General features: G+C 37.1%; 2 protein-coding genes across 3 annotated transcripts; both read right to left on the bottom strand.

Annotated features, from left to right (window-relative positions):
* Positions 1-12,678: 12,678 nt before the first annotated feature.
* On the bottom strand, positions 12,679-12,864 carry LOC128263423 (uncharacterized). Its single transcript, XM_052998459.1, is given in 1 exon segment — positions 12,679-12,864. A coding segment is annotated over 1 exon segment (186 nt).
* A 3,279-nt stretch (positions 12,865-16,143) lies between these two features.
* On the bottom strand, positions 16,144-19,538 carry LOC128261420 (uncharacterized). 2 transcript variants are annotated; one of them, XM_052995112.1, is made up of 6 exons: positions 18,966-19,538; positions 18,474-18,582; positions 18,197-18,417; positions 17,536-18,142; positions 16,434-16,961; positions 16,144-16,378 (listed from the first exon to the last, which is right to left on the bottom strand). In XM_052995112.1, the coding sequence occupies exons 2-6, from the start codon at positions 18,498-18,500 to the stop codon at positions 16,166-16,168; spliced, it is 1,596 nt and encodes a 531-aa protein (XP_052851072.1). In that variant the 5' UTR covers positions 18,501-18,582; positions 18,966-19,538; the 3' UTR covers positions 16,144-16,165. The 2 variants fall into 2 exon arrangements, with proteins under 2 accessions (XP_052851072.1, XP_052851073.1); XM_052995113.1 differs by lacking the exon at positions 18,474-18,582.
* Positions 19,539-19,567: the final 29 nt, after the last annotated feature.

The raw sequence follows: 19,567 nt of genomic DNA, 5'->3' as shown, positions 1-19,567 counted from the left end.
TAGTTGCCCATGGTCCATGCCTTGTGATTTTTCAGCAAACTTATTTACTGGGAAAATAGTTGCACTCGTTATAAAGTTAGTTGCTCGAGTGCCAAATAAAATACCATACCTTGCACTGCTTTCTCTTTTATGCTATTTTCGGTGCTTGTTTGTTGGTAATTCTTTCTTTTCTTTTCGTTTCACTCTTGTTTTTGTGCATTGTGTGTTCCCCTAAATATTTTGCGACTTTGTGGCCTGTGTTGGCTTTGAGTGCAAAAGCAGCTTGCAAATAAACATATTTTTGCGGGGGCTAGCCCTTGAAGTGAAGAACAAAAAATATTTTTCTGCAACATGAATTTCTGGAGTTTTTGTAATCGAAATTTATAATTAATTTTACCACATTTAATGCATTCAAAAAAAATTGGCTTACTTGACGTTTACTGGAAGTCCGTTTAAATATTTAACTTTATTTCCACGGAATCTCGTTACAATTATACTGAAATCAATAAAAAACCACAGTTACACCATCTTAATATTCCTTATAAAATAATTCAAGGCTTGACACGTAGTCAAAAAGTCTGGTTATCTCACCGCCTTTTTAAGCAGGGCTGTCGTGTATTTTATCGGCCTGCAGCACGTGATTGCCGTTGGGCCGGCATTCAATTATTTAAGGTCTTTATAATCGAATAATTAAAAATGAAAAATTAACGCATGAAAAATGCATCCTCAACTTAAATTTACAGGGCACGGATGTGCAGGGGGGGAAATGCCAGCAGAAAGTTTTTATTTCGCCTTTATTTGCTTGGCCCGTGCAACTTTTTGCCTACTTTTTTGGGCGTCTGCTGCCCAAACACTTTGAACTCACACATGGACAAACAGGCACGCAAACATGCACATGCAGTCCACGGGTAAAAATAATTGGAAGATATTTCGCATACTTTATGGTCGATGCCTGGAAGAGAACGAGTCCTGGGCGGTCAGCAAGGATGCGCGACCAAACACATTTAATGAAAACTGCCTGAGTAATTAAATACATGATGACAAAAGTGGACATACATACGTATTTATAGTTTTCTACTCTAGGTAGCAGGCTGACTGAAATGATCCAAAAAGACATATTTAAAACCGGATAAAAAATATATATGTTTGCATTAAAATGTACTACATGATAAAAAGCTACTTCTAAAATATTTTCTAAGCTGATAGTTGGTATGTGAAGCGTTCTTTCAAAAATTGTAGATTTTTAACTTAAATTATGTGTAACCAAAGTTTTTAATATCAACAATAGCAAAATAATACTTGGATGGTACAGAAATAAATGGGGTTTTGAAACTATTTCTAAAAATGTCTAAAAGTGTGCAACAACATATTCAAAGTATTGAAATTTGCAGGATATTTTTTTTTATAAACCAACTGTAATTTTTTTGGTGCATATTTTGCGACTCATATTGAATTGATTTTTGGGTTAAATAGCATTTATCAAGCAAAATAGTTTTATTTTTAAATAACATAATATTTTATATGTATTTTAAGGTCTGAAGATTATTTAATTATTGTAGAGTACCTTGTTTTCGGCATTGTCCCATTGCAGAAGCCGCATTTCATCATTTTTATTTAAAAACACAACGAAATATGCGAGTTATTTATGGCTTGCATTGACCACCGACAAGGATAAGAGATATCCGGATGCCGACGAAGGACCACGGGCCATGTTCCGAGTTGACTTGACCAGCCTGTCGTCGTTTTCGCGTCACATTATTGGTTGTCCATTGACAGGAGATATTAAATTAAAGCCCTTTCGCCGCCCTAATGCGTTGAAGAGCCGGACTTAACGAGGCCGCAGCGAGGGGAAAGCCGGAAAAACTCACCAACTGAGGTCTCACTCCCACCCGAAAGTCCAACTATTTGCGAGTTGTTTGTACTCCGGCGGAAATTATTTGCCGAACTGGGAGACAGGGAAATGTAAAATGTAAGACCCGGCCAGTAGTGTCCGGCACAAAGGCATAAGAAAAAATTCCAAACAAAACTTAATTACTTTGTAGGGAAAAGGGAAAGGGAAAGGGAAAAGAAACGGGCATGGGAACATAACAAATTGGCCAAATTTGCTTGACTTGGTAGCAAGTTTGCATTCGTATTCGCCGCTCTTTGTTTATATTAACTGAGCAAGGGTGACATTTTTTTGCTGCCTTTCATTTGCTTCGCTTTTTCCTTTACTTTTCAGTTTCTTTAATGAGGGTTTAAGTATTATTTGCTCAAGGGTTGCCTTTGGCCTTTGTTTGACTGGTGGCTCCCCATTTCCTAAGCCGAATACCTTGTCGCCGTAATTTGAGTAGGAAATGCCAGGCGAAAAAAAAAGGTTTGCGTGTAATAATTTTTAATTTTAATTTTTAGTTCGCTGCGGCCAGGAAAGTTTTCTTTTCCCGCACTTTTTTTGTAAGCCACTTAAGCGGCCTTAGGGTCAAGTGAAGAAGGTTGGGCCGAAATAAATGTGGCAACAACGAAAGTGGTTGTACTTGGCGGATGCGAGATAACCAAATGAGATGTCTCTGCCGGAGTAAATAACCGGCGAAACTTATGACAAAGGCAAAGACCGAGTCTGATGTCATTTGCAAGATTACTTCTGGCAGTTGTGGGGCTATTTCAATACAAATTTACTTAATTGTTGAAGAAATGGTAAGTGGAAGAGTTTGGGTGGCGGTCTCCAATAAGAAAGTCAACAGAACGATAATTGTTGTATTTTTTAAACAGTTTTCGTGCAGAACTCTTTGATTTCCTAGATTTTGGAAACCCTTTCTTGAGGTAAAAGTAAACTAAACTATAACTTTAATATTAAAACAGTAACATGCTTGATTCCCCTGATATATTTATATGTTAAAATCCCAAATTAACATGCAAATGCTAAATAGCAGAAAGTAACACAGAATATCGTTTTTAGGAATATTATTTAAGCTAGTTATGCCAGATATATTTATAAAAAAAAAAAAATGTACTTTTAAAGAGCACAATCAGACCAAACTCAATAATCAATTGCTCAAAAAGAGTTAAAAAAGGAAACATTTGAATAATCTTTTTAAAATAAAACAATAATATGTACTAGTTGCTTGCTATTCTGAGAATAAAGATATGGCTCTTTAAAGACTCTAAAGTTGGCTTAAAAGTTGATTAATAAAACAAAAACAGGAAGTGAAAGGAATTCCAACATCAAAGCAAAATGCAAACGATCAAATTGAGAAAAAAATGTTTTTTTTTTAATATATAAATTATATCTGTTATGAAAGTATTTGCTGAAGTACAAAACGTTTACTATTCTGCGAAAGAAAGTGTTCACTTAAACAGTTTACTCAAAAGTAGATCAACAAAACGGCAATCGAACAGGAACTTTAGAAATATACTGCAAAGTGAGATGAATTTGAATCTCTAATCACAATACAAATACCCAGAGTGACATTAAATAATGTTCTTAAAATATTATTTTAAAGTGGTTCTAGTTAAAAGGTATTTGCCTTAATTTGTATTTGATTTGCTCTTCTGCGAAAAAACGTGTTCAAGATGAGACTTGAACAGTTTACTCAGAAGTTGACCAAGAAAACGGCAATCAGAGAGAGCTGTAAGCCCCTTTTGTCTTTGCGGCTCATTCGCTTCTTTTGCCCGCTTTTTGTTGAAGCAAATAAATGCTCTTCCCCAAAGGATGTTGATCAACAATGGCTTCAATCAGTCGGCACATCGAAAGCTACTTTGTTTCTCGGCGGACTTTCCCGTAATTTGATTGACTGTTTTCGGTATAAATCACTTGCAGACCGACGGACGCATGGGTCAATCGATTATTTCAACAATCTTTGCGAAAACATTTTCGCTCTCGACGCGGACACTCACTCCAAGCAATTATCATTATGACGAGATGCGGAATAATTTGCCAACAAGTGCGCGAAAGGACCGGAGATGGTTTGACATGGCCGTTCGAAGGACTGGCAGGATGTGCAGAGTTTTCGAAGAGACATATAAAAGTAAATTCCATTTTTATTAATTGTCCGCCTTCTTGTTTGCCCTCGCATTGGAGTCCGATGGGTTTTCATCTTTAACCCCACGACGAATCCGCTTCAAGGGCACTTGACTGGCGAGGGGCAGTCGATGGAATGCCGCTACGAGTGGCATGCCAGCCCAGCCATTGAAACACTATCGAGTGTCGGGGGTCCTGCGGATTCCGAGGGCTGGTCCTCGCTCGGCTGGGTCCTTTCAATATTTATAATTTGTGTGCTTTAATGAGACGCGGACAGACGCGGGGGAGAAGGGCTGGGGTGAAGGGATAAGCTGGCTGGGCCGCACATAAAAATAATTTTAAATCAGCTGCATATTTACCCAAAGCCTTATTTGATTTTAATTGATTTTTTCGCCAGCGATATTTGCTTTTAATTTGGCTGGCGAAGTCGCAGCCCCTCTGCAGACACGTATTTGCCCATAATTCGACTGTTTGATTTGTCGAAAAAATATACGCGTACATTTGCACACACGTTCGTACGTATTTTAATTTTATTTGCTTTTTAAATGAAGCATCGGTGGCCCAAAGCGAGCGCAACTGATTGTGTCTCCGCCCCGGGCGATTGACAATCAGCTGGCCGGGGTAGCTGCAATCCTTACCCTCTCCACCCACACCACCCAAACCACCCACTCCAATCACACCCCTGCAAAAATTAACCTCAATGCAAGTTATGCGTGCGCCAGCAGCGAATAAATAAGAACCGTTTCAACAAAAAACACAAAGTGGAAATATTAGTTTTCCCCATCGAGAACTGTGAATATCCTATTTTTATACACACAAAATTCAGTATACTTTAATAAAAACATAGTTCTTCTGAAGATATACGATATATCGAATTTATTTTGTTTAAAAACATTGTAATTTTAAAAAGGAAATCAATTAATTTTTTTTGTATTACGAAGATAAAAATAAATCACTATTCAAACGGAAATATCTGGAATAAACTTAAGTGAAGTTTTCTGTACCCATTTTAAGCTCTTAGTACTTTTTATTGTTTTTAAATAGGTAGTTAAACATATTAGAAATTAACAGTAAATAAAATCTGATCACATACCATCGTTATAGGATAAATTAAAAAAGAAAAAAGTTTTTAAAATTAAAGTGATTTAATTTGTTTAAATTTAATTTTCTTACCAGCTCGCCTAGACACAATCATTTTAACTGATTTTAATTGATATTCTAGCTCTTAATTTATAGCCTAAAAAGTAAACTAAGCTACGATTCAATCTCTCCAAACAATCTTGTAACAAAATGATTTTTATTTTAATTGTCTGAATTAATTTATCACTTTTATTGCATTTGGTTTGGTTCTACAAATTGCGTCACAGTTTTCACAGTCTAGTTAATATAGCCACCGTGAATATTGTTCAACAAAAATAAGGGAAAATTTTATTTACTTTGTTTCTTTGCGCGCCTGGAGCTACTTAAGTTCTTGGCTTTTCCCTGATTTCCCAGTCTTGTTGTTTTGCTTGTTGTGTATCGTAAAATATTTGCGTTATTATGCTAGTAATTTTTCCTCTTTTTTGTTGTTTTTCCCTCGCCCCTTTTGCCAGGTTTATGTTGTTGTTGTTGTTGTTTTGTTGGCCAGCTAGTTGGCGGTTGGGTTTGTGACGTTGTCGTCGTAGTTCGGTAGCTCATTTTTATTTCACTAGCCCCGGGCGGGGATGACAAAATCAGGGCTTGCATGTGAGTGCCGAGCTGCGACGTTCTACGCTTCTCGGGTCCCGTGCCAGCTTTTCCAGCTTTTTGCAGCTCGTCATAAAATGCCAAGCATTTCCCAGAAATATACAGCTTGAAGTAGCAACAGCAACCAGAGATACTGCCATTAAAACTAAATCAAGCACGGGCAACTTTCCCCCTCCTACCACCAACACTGGATTCCGGTTTCTCAGAAATTTTAAACTTCTACTTCAACTTGTACTTCAACTTTGTTTGAACAAAAAAGGGAAAAGGTAAAAAATCAAAATATTAGACTAAGGCTAGAGCCAATTGCCAAAGCCTGGCGGAATGTCCTTAAGCTGGCGAATCGGATGAGGAACTATGTCGGGACACAGTCAGGCATTTTAATGACCTTTAACTTTGACAACAAGGCATAAATGGGCCAACAATTGGGGCGTTAACGGAAATTGGCTTAAAAAGCTATAAAATTTGCTCGGCAGCTCGGACGGAGAGTGAACACATTTATTGGTAAATAAAGTTTCGTCCAAGGTATAAAAGTTAATAATAAATTGAAACAATGGAGCAAATTTTGTTGATCTCCGTTAGAACCGGGTAAAATCTCTTGCTACAAAAGTCAACTTTTATGGCTGGCAATAAAATTGGTAATTGGTTGAAGGGCATATGAAAATAGCTACCGAAAAGGGAGTGGTTTTAATTAAACATCAAAGGGCAAGCTGTTGATTAAAAGTCATTTTCACGGAAGGCTACTCCAACTAAATTGTTTATATTAATTTTACAAAAATATAGGCTATGGATAAATCACCAGCAATTTATAAAAAATATGGTAAAAGACAAGGTACAATTTAAACGAAAATCATATATTTCTTTTCTCCTTTCCAATGTTTTAAATCCTGTGCACGTTTTCCCCCTCACAACTAAGTTTTCCTTGAAAATATCACATTCAATTTTTAATTAGCCCACGCTTTGGTAGAGTAAGAGAAAAATCGAAAAATTCCAAGAATATCAGACGTAATTAAATATTAATACGGTTTGCCAATTAAGAGGCCGCGACAAATTTTCAAGTACAAAATTTTCACTTCTATTCATGTCACCAAATTATCGCATCAAGTGAGAAAGGTAAAAATTCAACAGAAATTGGAAAAGGGCATGGTCCAGAGGTGGGGGATAAGTGGCAGAGGACATTTGCCCCTAATAGATGGCAATCTGGGGTGTGTGTGCCGTGATTGTCATGCTGCTCGCCTCGCAGATGAAGACTCAGTGCGCATGTGACATAATTGGAGGCGACACGGCCGCCTCGTATGAGCAGGTGAGCAGGATGCCTGTCCGTCCTCCGTCCAATAGAAGATTATAATGTACGCATTGCTTAATTTGAATGGTGCGTGCTGGGCCTGCTCTTCTGCTCCTGCTCCTGTTCCTGCTGCTGCCATCTTTGAAATGCTGTCAGAGACGCTAAATGAAATTAAAGAGGGCCTCCCTTCTATTCAGTCGCAGATAACAGGGCACTCATGTTTTAAAAATTAAGCGAAAATAACGAAATTAGCATGAATAATCGGTGCTAATAGGATTTCCTTTGTAATTATCTAATTGCCAGGCTGGCAAAAAAAAAGAAGAGACACAAGCAATAAATAAAAATTGTAAAATAAATTAAAGAATCAGCGCAGCTTTAAGCATTCCCTTGTGGTAAAACGGTGAAAAAGTGCGCAAATGTTCACACATGTTGGCACCTGTTTGTTGTTTGTTTATATCTGTTTTGACGCCTGCGCTTGTTTTGTGGGTAATTTATTGGCTTGCTCGCCAAAATCGATTTCGCATTATTCGCGTATATCAATGCACTGGCTAATTTGCTTAAAAGCATAATTAACACGGCTCACGCAGACAGGCACAATGCTCGCCATTTTATGGATGCACGTGAGTCGTAAAAAATCGACAGACACGCGAGGTGCAAAAGACACGGAAAAAACATGATGCGAAAAAAAAAAACCGCTGTAAATCAGCGCACAGAGAAGGCAATGCCAATAACAAAGGTCCGCACCACACGTCGTATACGTAATGAACATTTCGTATGTTTTTGTGTTGGCCTGCTTTGCCGCTTATGCGTTTTTTTCAGCGCGGATAAAATAACAAGCACTTGTGTTGAGTTTTCCCATGAATGTGCATGAACAAAAGCATAGTGAAAGTGTGAAACATAATTATTGTTTAAAATAAATTAACTTTTCACTCAACATGCTAAGAATTAAGTTGTAATGGAAGTTAATCGGTACAAAACAGAACGGCTGTCTAAAAAGTATTATTCATTTCTTGAAATACAATTAATTAGGACATAGTCTTTAACATTTTCCAATATATATTATTGAAAAAATAAAGTAAAGTAAATTGCCAATCAAATAGACTTCTAATTGAACTCCAATAGTCAAAACACCAAACATATCCTCATAAATGGTCAACATTTTTAATTGAAAACTTGACTTAGTTATGTTTACTTGGAAGCATTTTCGGGTCATAAAATTCACAAGTACTAAAACTCAACCTATTAATATTTTAAATAGGGGACATAATTTGAAAATTTCTTTTTTTTAACTTGTTGACTCAAAATGGTTTCGCGTCTTTGCTTTGTGGGCCAATTAAAAGCGATTAGTTTCATATTGTGCGCCATTTATATTATTTGTTCTGCTCAATGCGAGTTTTGTGTTTTCGAATGGCTAAAAGTACGAAAACCTTTTTTAATTCTGTGGTAATTAATTAGCCCGGCCATTCAAATTGCGCAGCGGTTCCAGTCACTCGCTTTTCACGGGTCTGGAAAAGCTTTTTCGGCAATGCACGTAAGCGTTTACCTATAATTTTATGACTTTATGAGCAGGGCTAGGGGCAGAAAACGACGGGTGGGCCGGGTGTTGCCTGTAAACAAAGTTTTTGTTGGGGCCAAAAACTTTTCTAATTATAATCTACATAACTTAAATTTGCAAATGAGACGCGAGGGCAAAGGCACAAAAGTTTAGCGCTACCAAAGCATGTGAAATTAAATTATGTCCGTGTCTACGACATGTGTGTTTGGGTAAAACAAAAACAGCTGTTTGGAAAGAAATGCAAAAATGCAGACAAACATTTAGATTCAAAAGTCAAAAGCAATGCAGCAAAATTCGAAATTGAAAATATCTATAGCTTAAATTTGAATTTTTTGTACAATTTAATTGATTGCTTCATTTCAAAACACATACTCATATTTAAGAAAATGTACGAAGTGGGCTTTTCCTTGGTTCCCGAAGAGAGGATGCCGACTTTCTGCGTTTATCTTGAAAAATCATCTAATCTTAGCTAGACTTCATATTTTTCTCAACGCTAAGCTGCCTGCCATCTAAATGTGTATCGTTTTCGTGCACGGTTCTGAAAAAGAAAACCGCTTAAATGATAAATTATTTTGTTTCTTTTACTCGCCAGGTTTTTATTTTTATACGACCTACATTCAACTTAAAATAGGTATTATAAAAAAAGTATTTATAATAAAAAGTAACGATAGATATTTATTTTTAACAATTATTTTTTAAATATTTAAAATTTTGTTCATTTAATTTGTTTTTGGCTGTGTGTAATTTTGTTAGACTTAGAAATAATTAAATATTTTTATTTCCTTTTTGCACTTTTTTATATTTTAGTTGACTGTTTAATTTGATTTTGCTTAAATAATTAAAAAAAAAAGACAAATCGATTTTTTTCAGGCATTTGTAAAGAACATTTATTTGTAAAACATATATTTATTTTTTCTAATTGTGAAATCGAACTATTCACGGTGTATTGTGTAAAACTTACACACCATTTATAGTCTGAATTTAATATTCATATAACTTGTTCAGTATGATTACCTATTCACGGTGCATTGTGTAAAACTTACACACCATTTATAGTCTGAATTTAATATTCATATAACTTGTTCAGTATGATTACCTTTCCATCTTTACAGGAGATTCCTTTTTTTTTGAGAAATTGGTTTTAAAAACACAATTACCGAGCCGCACGAGGTAAGTGTGTGTGTGTGTGTGTGTGGTTAAAAGCCTTTGGCTTCCTTCTTCCAAACACCCTTGGGCATATTTTAGAGGCTCATGTGACAAATTGCGGCAGCACGTGTATCGCATGCTCATTTCTGGAATATGCCAGGTCCTGTTCCCGCTGATACGAGTATCTCTTAGTTGCGCACACGCTGACAAATCCAATTCATTCTCCTCCGCCGTATACGTGGCGTATACGTAATGGGCCAGCAACTAAAGGTAATGTGATGGGTGCTACCTGCTTTCCACTCTGATTTCGTGTTTATGCATGTACACTCCTCAAATTGGCTCACACTTCAATCATTTCCAGCTGCCTCGTTATTTTTTTTAGTTTCCCATTTGCTTGTTTCGCTGGCGATCCATCAAGTGGAAGGCAATCGAAAATTGGCGCTTCGCAACAAAATGCTCAATGTTCAGCAAGAAATGGCCGGACTTCACTTGGCCGGAATGATATTGTTGCATGGGTATGTGCATGGGCATCTGCATCGGCATCAGCATCGGCATCGGCATGGGCATCATCCAGCAACTGGCAACAATTACGCGCCGCCTTAATTGCCGCACACACACACACACACACACACACAAACACACACTCGTTAACAGAAGGATGGTGGAAAAAACGCCAACAATAACAACACAATTGGGCAGACAGGGGCGGATCGGGCTGGGCATCGGACCTGAAATCAAAATCATTGGTGTGAAAATAAACTAATTGAAGAAAAATTTCATTTGCAACACCGGCAGCAAGAGGAGCAGAAACAGCAGCAACAGAAGCAACAGCAGTAACAGTGCCACTCGACGCACCGCATCTTGTTGCATTTGACCCGGGGTCAAGTTGCAGGCAGGCCAGTCCAGGCCACGGCACACATGCTGGGCCACATCCTCGCGCTGGAACAGAAGACTCTCGATAAGGGGGACAGGGGACACGGACGGGGGCACTGTACACGGCACACGGACACCAGGGAGCCCGATACAACGTGTGCTTATTTATCAGTTGAACCACATCCCCGCAAACCGCACAGTGGCTATATGGAATTATCCCATGGCGATAGCATTTTTCACAAAAATTAATTGATGGAATTTTAATTCATTTAAGGTGGAGCTTGGATTTCTTTTCATCAAAATATTTTCAAAAGCTTTCAATTCAATGCAATTTCTGTAATTACATTTTTTATACAGTTAATTAATAACATACTCACTATCAGTCAAAAAAATAATCTCTACCGAATTTGTTTATGATTTTTTTTAAAGAAACTGCAACACTTACTCGCTAAGCTTAAAAAATACCTACTCCTTCGAACAAACATAACTTTAGCATTAGAATCGTTTTTCTAAAGTTAAAAAAACTGATAAGAATTTTGGTGGTTGTGAGTTTTATTAATAAAATAAAAAATTAATAAAACTCACTATTAAAATAAAATTTTAAATTTAATTTTATTGTTATTCTTATCATAGTGCTATTTTTTCAATTCATTTTTTATTGTAATAAGAAATTACACATTATTAAAGAATCAAGTACTAGTGCCAACCATTACTCAGTTAACAAATTTTAGAGCTAAAAAAAATGCGATAGTGGATGTTTAACTTAGTTTTTTAATAACTTTAAAAATAGTTGTTCGGTTGTAAACAATTTATTTTTTGTGTGTTGATAGATATTGATCGATTTAACAACATAATTTTCACAACTTTTACGAGTTTACTCTCCAGCTCTTGTACTTGCTAAACAAGCACATTAAAGGATCGAAAACGCTCTCATCTGCTTGCACTATGTCAGCAAATAGGTACAATATAAACATACTCGTGTACTGTGGAAGTAAAGGGTACAAATATACATTTAACATTATTTCCCCATGAAGTACTGAACCCACAGCTGTTATTCTTGCTTGGGTCCACTGTGCAAGTTGGATAGTCTCTTAATGTCTGGCTCACTTCGGTGCACTGCAGTGCACTGTCCTTGTCGGGGTAATATTTTCAGGGAGTTGCCTGCCGTCCGGCTAACTATCGAAATGAATGCATGAAAAACTACGAAACGGTAATGTGCAGTTGCCATGCGGCAGTGGACCAACAGCATCGGCAGATGTTGCTGATGGAGCCGCCCCGAGTTGTATGCTACACTTTTTGCACAGCACATTTGATGGCATTCCTGCGATAGTGTGAGTGGCGTGGCGAGGGCGTGGCACATATCCTTGAATGTTTATTTGCGCTGCCTACTAGCTGCCAGCGGCTTACGCGTTTTTCAATGCTGCTGCAGAAGCCGATGTTGCTGTTGCTGCTGGTTTTGCTGTTGATGTTGCTGTTGCTGCTGTTGCTGCTGCTGTTGCTGTTGCTGCCGTGCAGTTGCCAGCAGCAACAGTTGCGTGTAGATAGATGGACAGCCATCTGGCAGACCGTAGATATTGCAGCTTGTTTGCGTGCGCAGAGGCAACAAAAGCTGCAAAAAATTTATATATGAAACACACCAGGCTTTGCCGATTGGATTTTCAAATTTTTCACCTGATTGGCAGCCAGCCGATTGTATTTCAAGTGCGAATTCATCGTCTCAATTAGTTATTATTGGTACGAATCCATGGTCTATATGGGCTTCATTTAATGAGTGCATCCAAAAGGCAAGCTGAGTAGTTGATATTCATGTAGAGCACTTTGCGAGAAAGTAGAAAACACTTGTTCCACAAAAATCATAGAGCAAAAGCACTATAAAGTTTAATTTAATTTTTTTATTAATATTCTCCAGTTTAGTTATAAAAAAAATATTTAAATTTACCCAGAAGTATTCAGCTGAAAGAAGTCCATTTTCTTACTTATATGTACACAATTCAATTATTATTGTGACTTTGAAAGTTTGCAGATTTTCTCTTGAAACTTTGTCTACCAAGATTTAAATGTAATTAAATATTTCCTCCCCTTAAGCAAGCAGTTTGCTTATTTGTTTGGCCTAGTCACAAATCAAATCTCTGATTCTCATGTTCGATAAGAAAGAGGAGCATCTCCCTCGGCTGAACTAATTCCTTTTACGCTGCGGTCTGAGTTATGGAGCTTAAATTGGGCTGCCCCCAAACCCCTGCCAACCACCAAGAACCACAAAATTTGCATCTTTCCCAGGCTCCGACCCGCCCCACCGTTCCCCTCCATCAAGTCTATATCTTTTTCGCTTCTGGATGTGTGGAGGCATCTACATAAATGTGGCTTTTCATTAAAATCTAAAAGCATAAATCTAAAAAGTGAAACCAACAATGCCCGAGCAGACACAGGCGGACATCTGCGGTGTGCACCACCCCTGCTCCTCGTGATTTCACAGGATCTGTGGGCTGACTGCTTTATGCCTTTCTTCCTTCCTGTCTGAATCTGTATCTGTATGTGTATCTGTATGTGTATATGTATGTGTATCTGTATGTGTATGTGTCTCTGTGTCTGTGTGTGTGTGTGTGTGGGGGCTTGTGGGGGTGTGAGTCACAAAAACTAATTGAATTTTGAAATTCAAGTCAAAATTAAAAAATTACAAACAGCCGGCCGCATTTGGCAATCGCCAGCCGAAATAAACTGTAAAACGGAAATGTATTCGGCAGGTGGAAATTGAAACTGATTGAATTGTAAAGTGAAGCATAAAATGCTTTTGCCTGCGTTGTTTTTGTTTACAGCCGCTGGCACACCCACCAGCAACCGCCCACCGCCAATCGCCCACCGGTTTTCCCCAGTTGTTTTTCTTTTTGTATAATTTATGGTTTTCGATTTTAATTTGCGCACTTAGGCGCGTATTTTATGGCAGCTTTCTCGTTTTTTTTTGGCATATTTCGACGCGCCTTCTGTGTTTTGTCACAACAAAATGTGGAAATGATTTAGATCGAGAGTGGATTGAGGAATTTGAAATGCTGATAATTTAGCAGATTTATACTCATAAGCACATTTTAAGTATAATTAAACAGAATAAAATACAATAAATACATATTAACTTAGTCGAAAGAAGTAAAATTATAATTTCCAAATTAATTTGAATAATTATATATAATTACTATAGTTATGAAAATGGATAAAAGCTTATAGACTTAAATACATTAAATCTTTAACTATAAAAATAATTAAATTTAAATTTCTAAATGGATACCTGCCCTCGCTGAAAACTGAAAGACGTATGCATTATGATTAGCGACCGTAATTGAAGTTTAACTGCGCGTGTAATAAAAGCGATTTTTGGCCATTTGCAACGCATTAAAAGCATAAATAATACAAGGCGACGACTGTGTGAAAATAAAGACACGCGATATGTTGTATTCTACGAAGGGCTTCGCCCATTTCGCTAAAGAAATCCAAAAACATTTCTCAAAACAGAAGAAATACGGCACAATATTTGATGAGTTGAGGATTTGGGGCACGCGAAATGGGCGCGAGAAAATGTGCGAAATGCGATATTGTACCAAGGCATTATGAACGTGCTGGCATTAGCGAAACCTAGACCGACTTATATGCGTTTGTATGGCTGTGGCGGGAAATGTGGATGTGCTGTAGACCGCAAACAAACGACGGCGACTTATTCATTGCGCTTGCCATTAAGGTGGCTCTCGCTGCCATTTGGCCATGCCCACTGCCACTGCCACTGCCATTGCCACTGCCACTGCCATTGCCTCTGCCCCTCCCTCGCAAGGGTGATATATAACACGCTCATAATTGGTCATAAATCTGACAAATGTAATTTGTCATCACTCAAGCAGCTAGCGAACCGGAGCCAGCATCACCCCAATCTTTCTCAGCACCAAAAAAAAAGGACATACTGTGGCTTCCGACTAACAGATACCTGGTGTTTAAGAAAATAGGCATTTGGATGTTTCATACCATACTCACTTTTTTCAAAATTTAATTTTATAATAATAAATCATCAAATTTTTTTTGAATTTTCTTCGCTTTTGCAAAGAATCTACGTTTTGAAATCATATATGAAATAATTAACCACCACAATAATATAATAGCTGCTAGTAAAGTATTACATATAATAAACTACCTTATGAAAACTTATTTTATTAGGTTTTTAAATTGAAATTTAATTCCCTCAAAAACATACATAGTAAGAAGAACTTATCATTATGAAAAATATTTTAAGTAGCCCTTGAGCATTTTCTTTTATAAACCTTAAATGCATAGATTCGACACCTAAAAAGCCTATATTTTCAAGGAAATATAAACATACCTACAGGCAATTTTTGCATTCAAAATGTTTAATAGGTTTATTCGTCACCTTTGATTGTTTTAATATTTATTATTTTTCCATATATAAAACAGCCCCTGGGAAACCATATATCCTTTAAGTGTCCGGGTATGGGAATTACCCTGTTTCCTTCGGCTTTTCCCACAATCCCCCATTTTTCGTCTTTTGGCCCAGCTGGGCGACTTGGTCATGCGACGAGTATACTGAAGTGCCAAAATGAAAAAGGTGCTTGACACAAAATGTCAGCTGGATATTTTTTATTACACAATCACAACATACACACACACACACTCACACACACACACACACATACACAACATACACACGCACTCACTTGGACACCTTCGAACATGCCCAGAAGCAGACTATGCTTTTGTTTTAGTTTCCGCTCGACATTCACACACCCACACAGACAAACAATATTTTCGGACACTCCGCACATAAGCCACAAAGTAGTTACTTTTTATGCTCCTGACTCGCACACACACATAATCGGACTTGGGCCCCGATTGTGATTGTTTTCCCCAGCGCTCACTTGAGCTCGTAAATATTTTACAAGTTTGGCCCCGTCTCCACTCTCGGAACTAATTTAAGCTCTTGTAGATGACATACGACTCAGTTTTGGGGCTCCTTGAGTACGAGACCTATGCAGCATCTACATTTCGTTATAAATGACTTTCAAAGGGCCTAAACGTTGTAAATGGAGCAAGTGCGTGTTTCTGGTCAGAGCATCGTCATGAACATTAAGTTTAAATGGGCGGCAGCAATCAATAGGCCATGATAATTTATGGCGATTGTTTCGCAAAAGTTGAGCAAGTTGTCCGAGAATATGACTTAATATCAAACTTTGATTGTGTAGTAGGCGTTGGGGGCAAGTAAACATAATTATAAATTGTTTACAATGTTAAGGGATGAGAATTGGTTACAATAAAAATGCGAATGCAAAATTTTACTAGCACACTTTTAGGCAGCACAATTTCAGGACATAAATATTTACTTTTATTTCGACATTTCGGATTGGTTTATTTATTATTATTTATTTATTTGACTGACAAGTTGTCTAACTTATAAGTTACTCTGCTAGTGACTATAAAAAGTTAATTTTATGGCTATTTTAAAAGAGTAAGTGGATTTGTTTTAATCACAAAACACTGAAAACAAAGTCATTGAATAATAATTATAAAATAATTAAGACATATTATAAAATCCCCTAATAAAAACATACTTAATTAAGCATCACTTTTTTATATGATGAAGAGTGGCGAGAGAAAGCATCCATCCGTAGTGAATACTCCATTGGAGGGTCACGTAAATTACCGTCAGTATCAAGAGGTAAAAGAACAGGGATATGCGAAACTCATAGCCACTCATTGAGATGTGAAGCAGACTGGAGGCGACGATGAGAAAAATGAAGTAAATGCCAGTCTCCGTTGAAGCGGTAGTAATTACCTGGAGATGGGGGATAATCAGAGTGCCTAAAATAAGAGGGTAATTGAATGCTTACCCAGCAACTGGGGTTGTAGCACTCCTGGTAGTAGAGCGTTGGAAATGCCAAAAAGACCGCATGGGTGACCATGCTCATCACGACTCCGAAGGTGGCATCCCACATCTTTCTCAGCTGCAGACACCAGACGACTATAGCCTCACTGAACATCTCACCCAATCCAAAGTACATCAGGGCCGTGATATCGGGCATTAGATCAAACTTAGTGCTAATATACTGCCATGTGAGGTTCTCTATCTCTCGACTGAGAAAGTTCATGGCAATTGAGCTGATGATCAAGCCCAGAAATGCAAATAGCCAAACATTATCTGGTCGTCTCATAGAGTGTGTGGAGATGAAGGTCAGGATGCTGAGAGTCCAGCAAACCAGGAGCATCATGACCCAGCCTACAGCTTTAACGCCATGGGGAAGGCAAATGAAGGGCAGCACTAATAGACAGAGGCAGTTTATATATTTAGTCCAGCCCATCAAGTATCGGTCTTTTGATATAACCGGTATAAAATGAGATATTACAAAATATATAGGCATCTGTAAAGTAAACAGTTTAAAATAAAACAAAATAAATAAGTGCACTGCTAAAAAAAAATGGAATCAAAATTTTTTATTAGTAATAAAAACAAAATAAATAAATCATATTATTAAATTCATATTAAGTGACATGATTTAAAATAATATATTTACAACAGTTTCTACATATTTGATTTTAATGCATTTTATTTAGAATAAAAATATTCAAATTTAGTTTTCAGCTATTAAAATCAAATCCAAAAATAGCCAAATGATAAACTAAAAAAAATATTTTCATATTTAATAAACTAAAAATAGCAGTGTAAAATTAAAACAACTTTGTTTTGGATTTCGACTAATATTTTTTGCTTTAACGTTTTGGTATATTACAGATACATATTTGAGTACTAAATAGTAAAAACATATCATCCTTTAGATCAGGTGATAGAACTAACGTTTGCATAAGTGTATATTAAAATAAATCAATAAAATTTTAAATTTGTGTATTTATTAAATATTTAAAATTTTAAATAAATTTAAATCCTTTGTTTAGGCTGTTTGTCTGCTTAACAATTTATTTTAAACTAGTACCCACCATTAAAATTCTATACATCACATGCGAATCGCCCATGTTCTTATATCCGTTCACCGTCTTTAACCAGAGCTCACGTCTTGAAAACACTCTTTGCTTCCGGTATTTGCCCAAGATTTCATCGCCGCTATCCATATCCGAAAAGTGGTCTAAACTTGGGTTCTGCTTGGTGGCAGTTCGTTGAAATGTTGTGTGCGACACGACCAGGACCACCAATAAAACCATCACAAAAGTAAAGATGAACACCGTCACCCGGAAGGTGATCAAATTCATGTCCGTATCCATGTGATCAAGATGGTATGATTTCTTGGTAACGACAACCAAATAGCACATTCCCACCAAAATGAATATCATGCTCGACCAGAGGGTGACTCCTTCAACTCGATATCCTTGCATACAGATGACCATAACTCCCATTACAAAGTACTTCATGATGTCTCCCACGATGTTTGAAAACTGCAGAGGACTCATTTTGTCTTTCTGCGAATAACACACCGCGCTGACACTGTTGAAGTGGGATACAAAGAAAATGGGACCGAAGAACATGTAACTGAATCCAAACATTGTCATGGGTGCAAATTCAATGAGCGTCACTAAATTGGGCACGAAGCTGCAAGAAATCATCACTTATTATTGAATGAAATGCCATGTTTGCATCACCCACAAATATTTTGTCACCATGAAGAGCAGACTAAAGTGTGCCATCAATAAGAACGCACTTATGAAGCCATAAACTAACATCGAATTCATTTTGAATATGCAGAAGAAAATCTCCAAATAGTTTATAAAGTGCACAAACGATCCACAACTAAACGTACTCCTCGCAAGATCACATGTCTCATTGGCAAGTCGAAACGATTTATGTGAAATCAATGAACACCGGTCCTGCAAAAAGTCATCAAGTCATTGGGATTTAGAGTACTTGATTCAAGAGTACTTGCCACAGCTGAAAGGTCCACAAACGCCATATCAAACAAATGCTAATTGATTGTTGATAAATAAAATTTTTTGAACTCGTTTGCTAAGGCTTCTGAGTTAGTGCTAAATTTTCTTTATTAATAAAAAAGTTTAATTTTAATTACTTATGTTTTTTTGAATTCTGTATATGAAGACCCCTATTTGAAACTTAGATTTTTTTAGAATTTCATCCTTTTTTATTTTGATTTTGACTCTGGTACTTTTAATAAAAATCAATTTCTATATCGAAATTATTAATACTTGCTAATATATTTAAATAAGTTTGAATTATAAATTTATTTAAAAATATCTAGTTTAAAATAATGGCTTGAACATTTCGTAATGGAAATTTAACTAATAATACCAGATTTAAATAAAAAGTATGCAGTTTAGTAGGTTGGACCTCAACCAATAATTTTGTATGGCTGAGTGAAATCTTTTAAGTGAATTTATAGCTCAAAAGAGATGCTACTTACTTTTCCATCAATTTGATAGATTCCAATGGCCTCTCGGCGTCAAGGTGTAGATGCAAATGCACTGCCTTCGAAATGGGTCATCGGAGGGTTCATGAGCGATCGCCGTCGTCATCGTCAACGTGACGAGCCCCAAGTACGCCGCATATCTCTCCACAGTCGTTATGTATCTTTTGTGCCTGCCCAGGCAACAACAGCTAAAGATTCGAATTCCTGCCGTAATGAAACTTGATGCGACACATTTGGCAAATTGCCGTCGCATCAACAGCAGGCACCAACATCGCTCGAGAACATGATATTCTGCTTTTCGGGCTCCAAGTGAAAATCCGAGAACTTTTCGGGCCCGTCTCAATTAGCGGCAATTGAATTATTACACGGCGGCACTCATTCAATTTTCAGCGATAGGGGAAACGGGCCCACGAATGTTGACAGGCTTCTTGATGGTCGAGTGCGACATGAGTGTGGATACGACTGGACAGAGGCATTACAAAGTCACTCTACAGAAATTTGGGGAAAGATCTTTCGTACTCTCAAAAATATTACAAAATTTCATTTAATTATGAAATGAAATTGTTAGGAACAAGATCCAACATTGTTTTAAAATG

The sequence above is a fragment of the Drosophila gunungcola genome, unplaced genomic scaffold, assembly GCF_025200985.1.
Source record: "Drosophila gunungcola strain Sukarami unplaced genomic scaffold, Dgunungcola_SK_2 000001F, whole genome shotgun sequence".
Taxonomy (NCBI): Eukaryota; Metazoa; Arthropoda; class Insecta; order Diptera; family Drosophilidae; genus Drosophila; species Drosophila gunungcola.
This window is presented reverse-complemented; position numbering and strand designations above follow the sequence as displayed.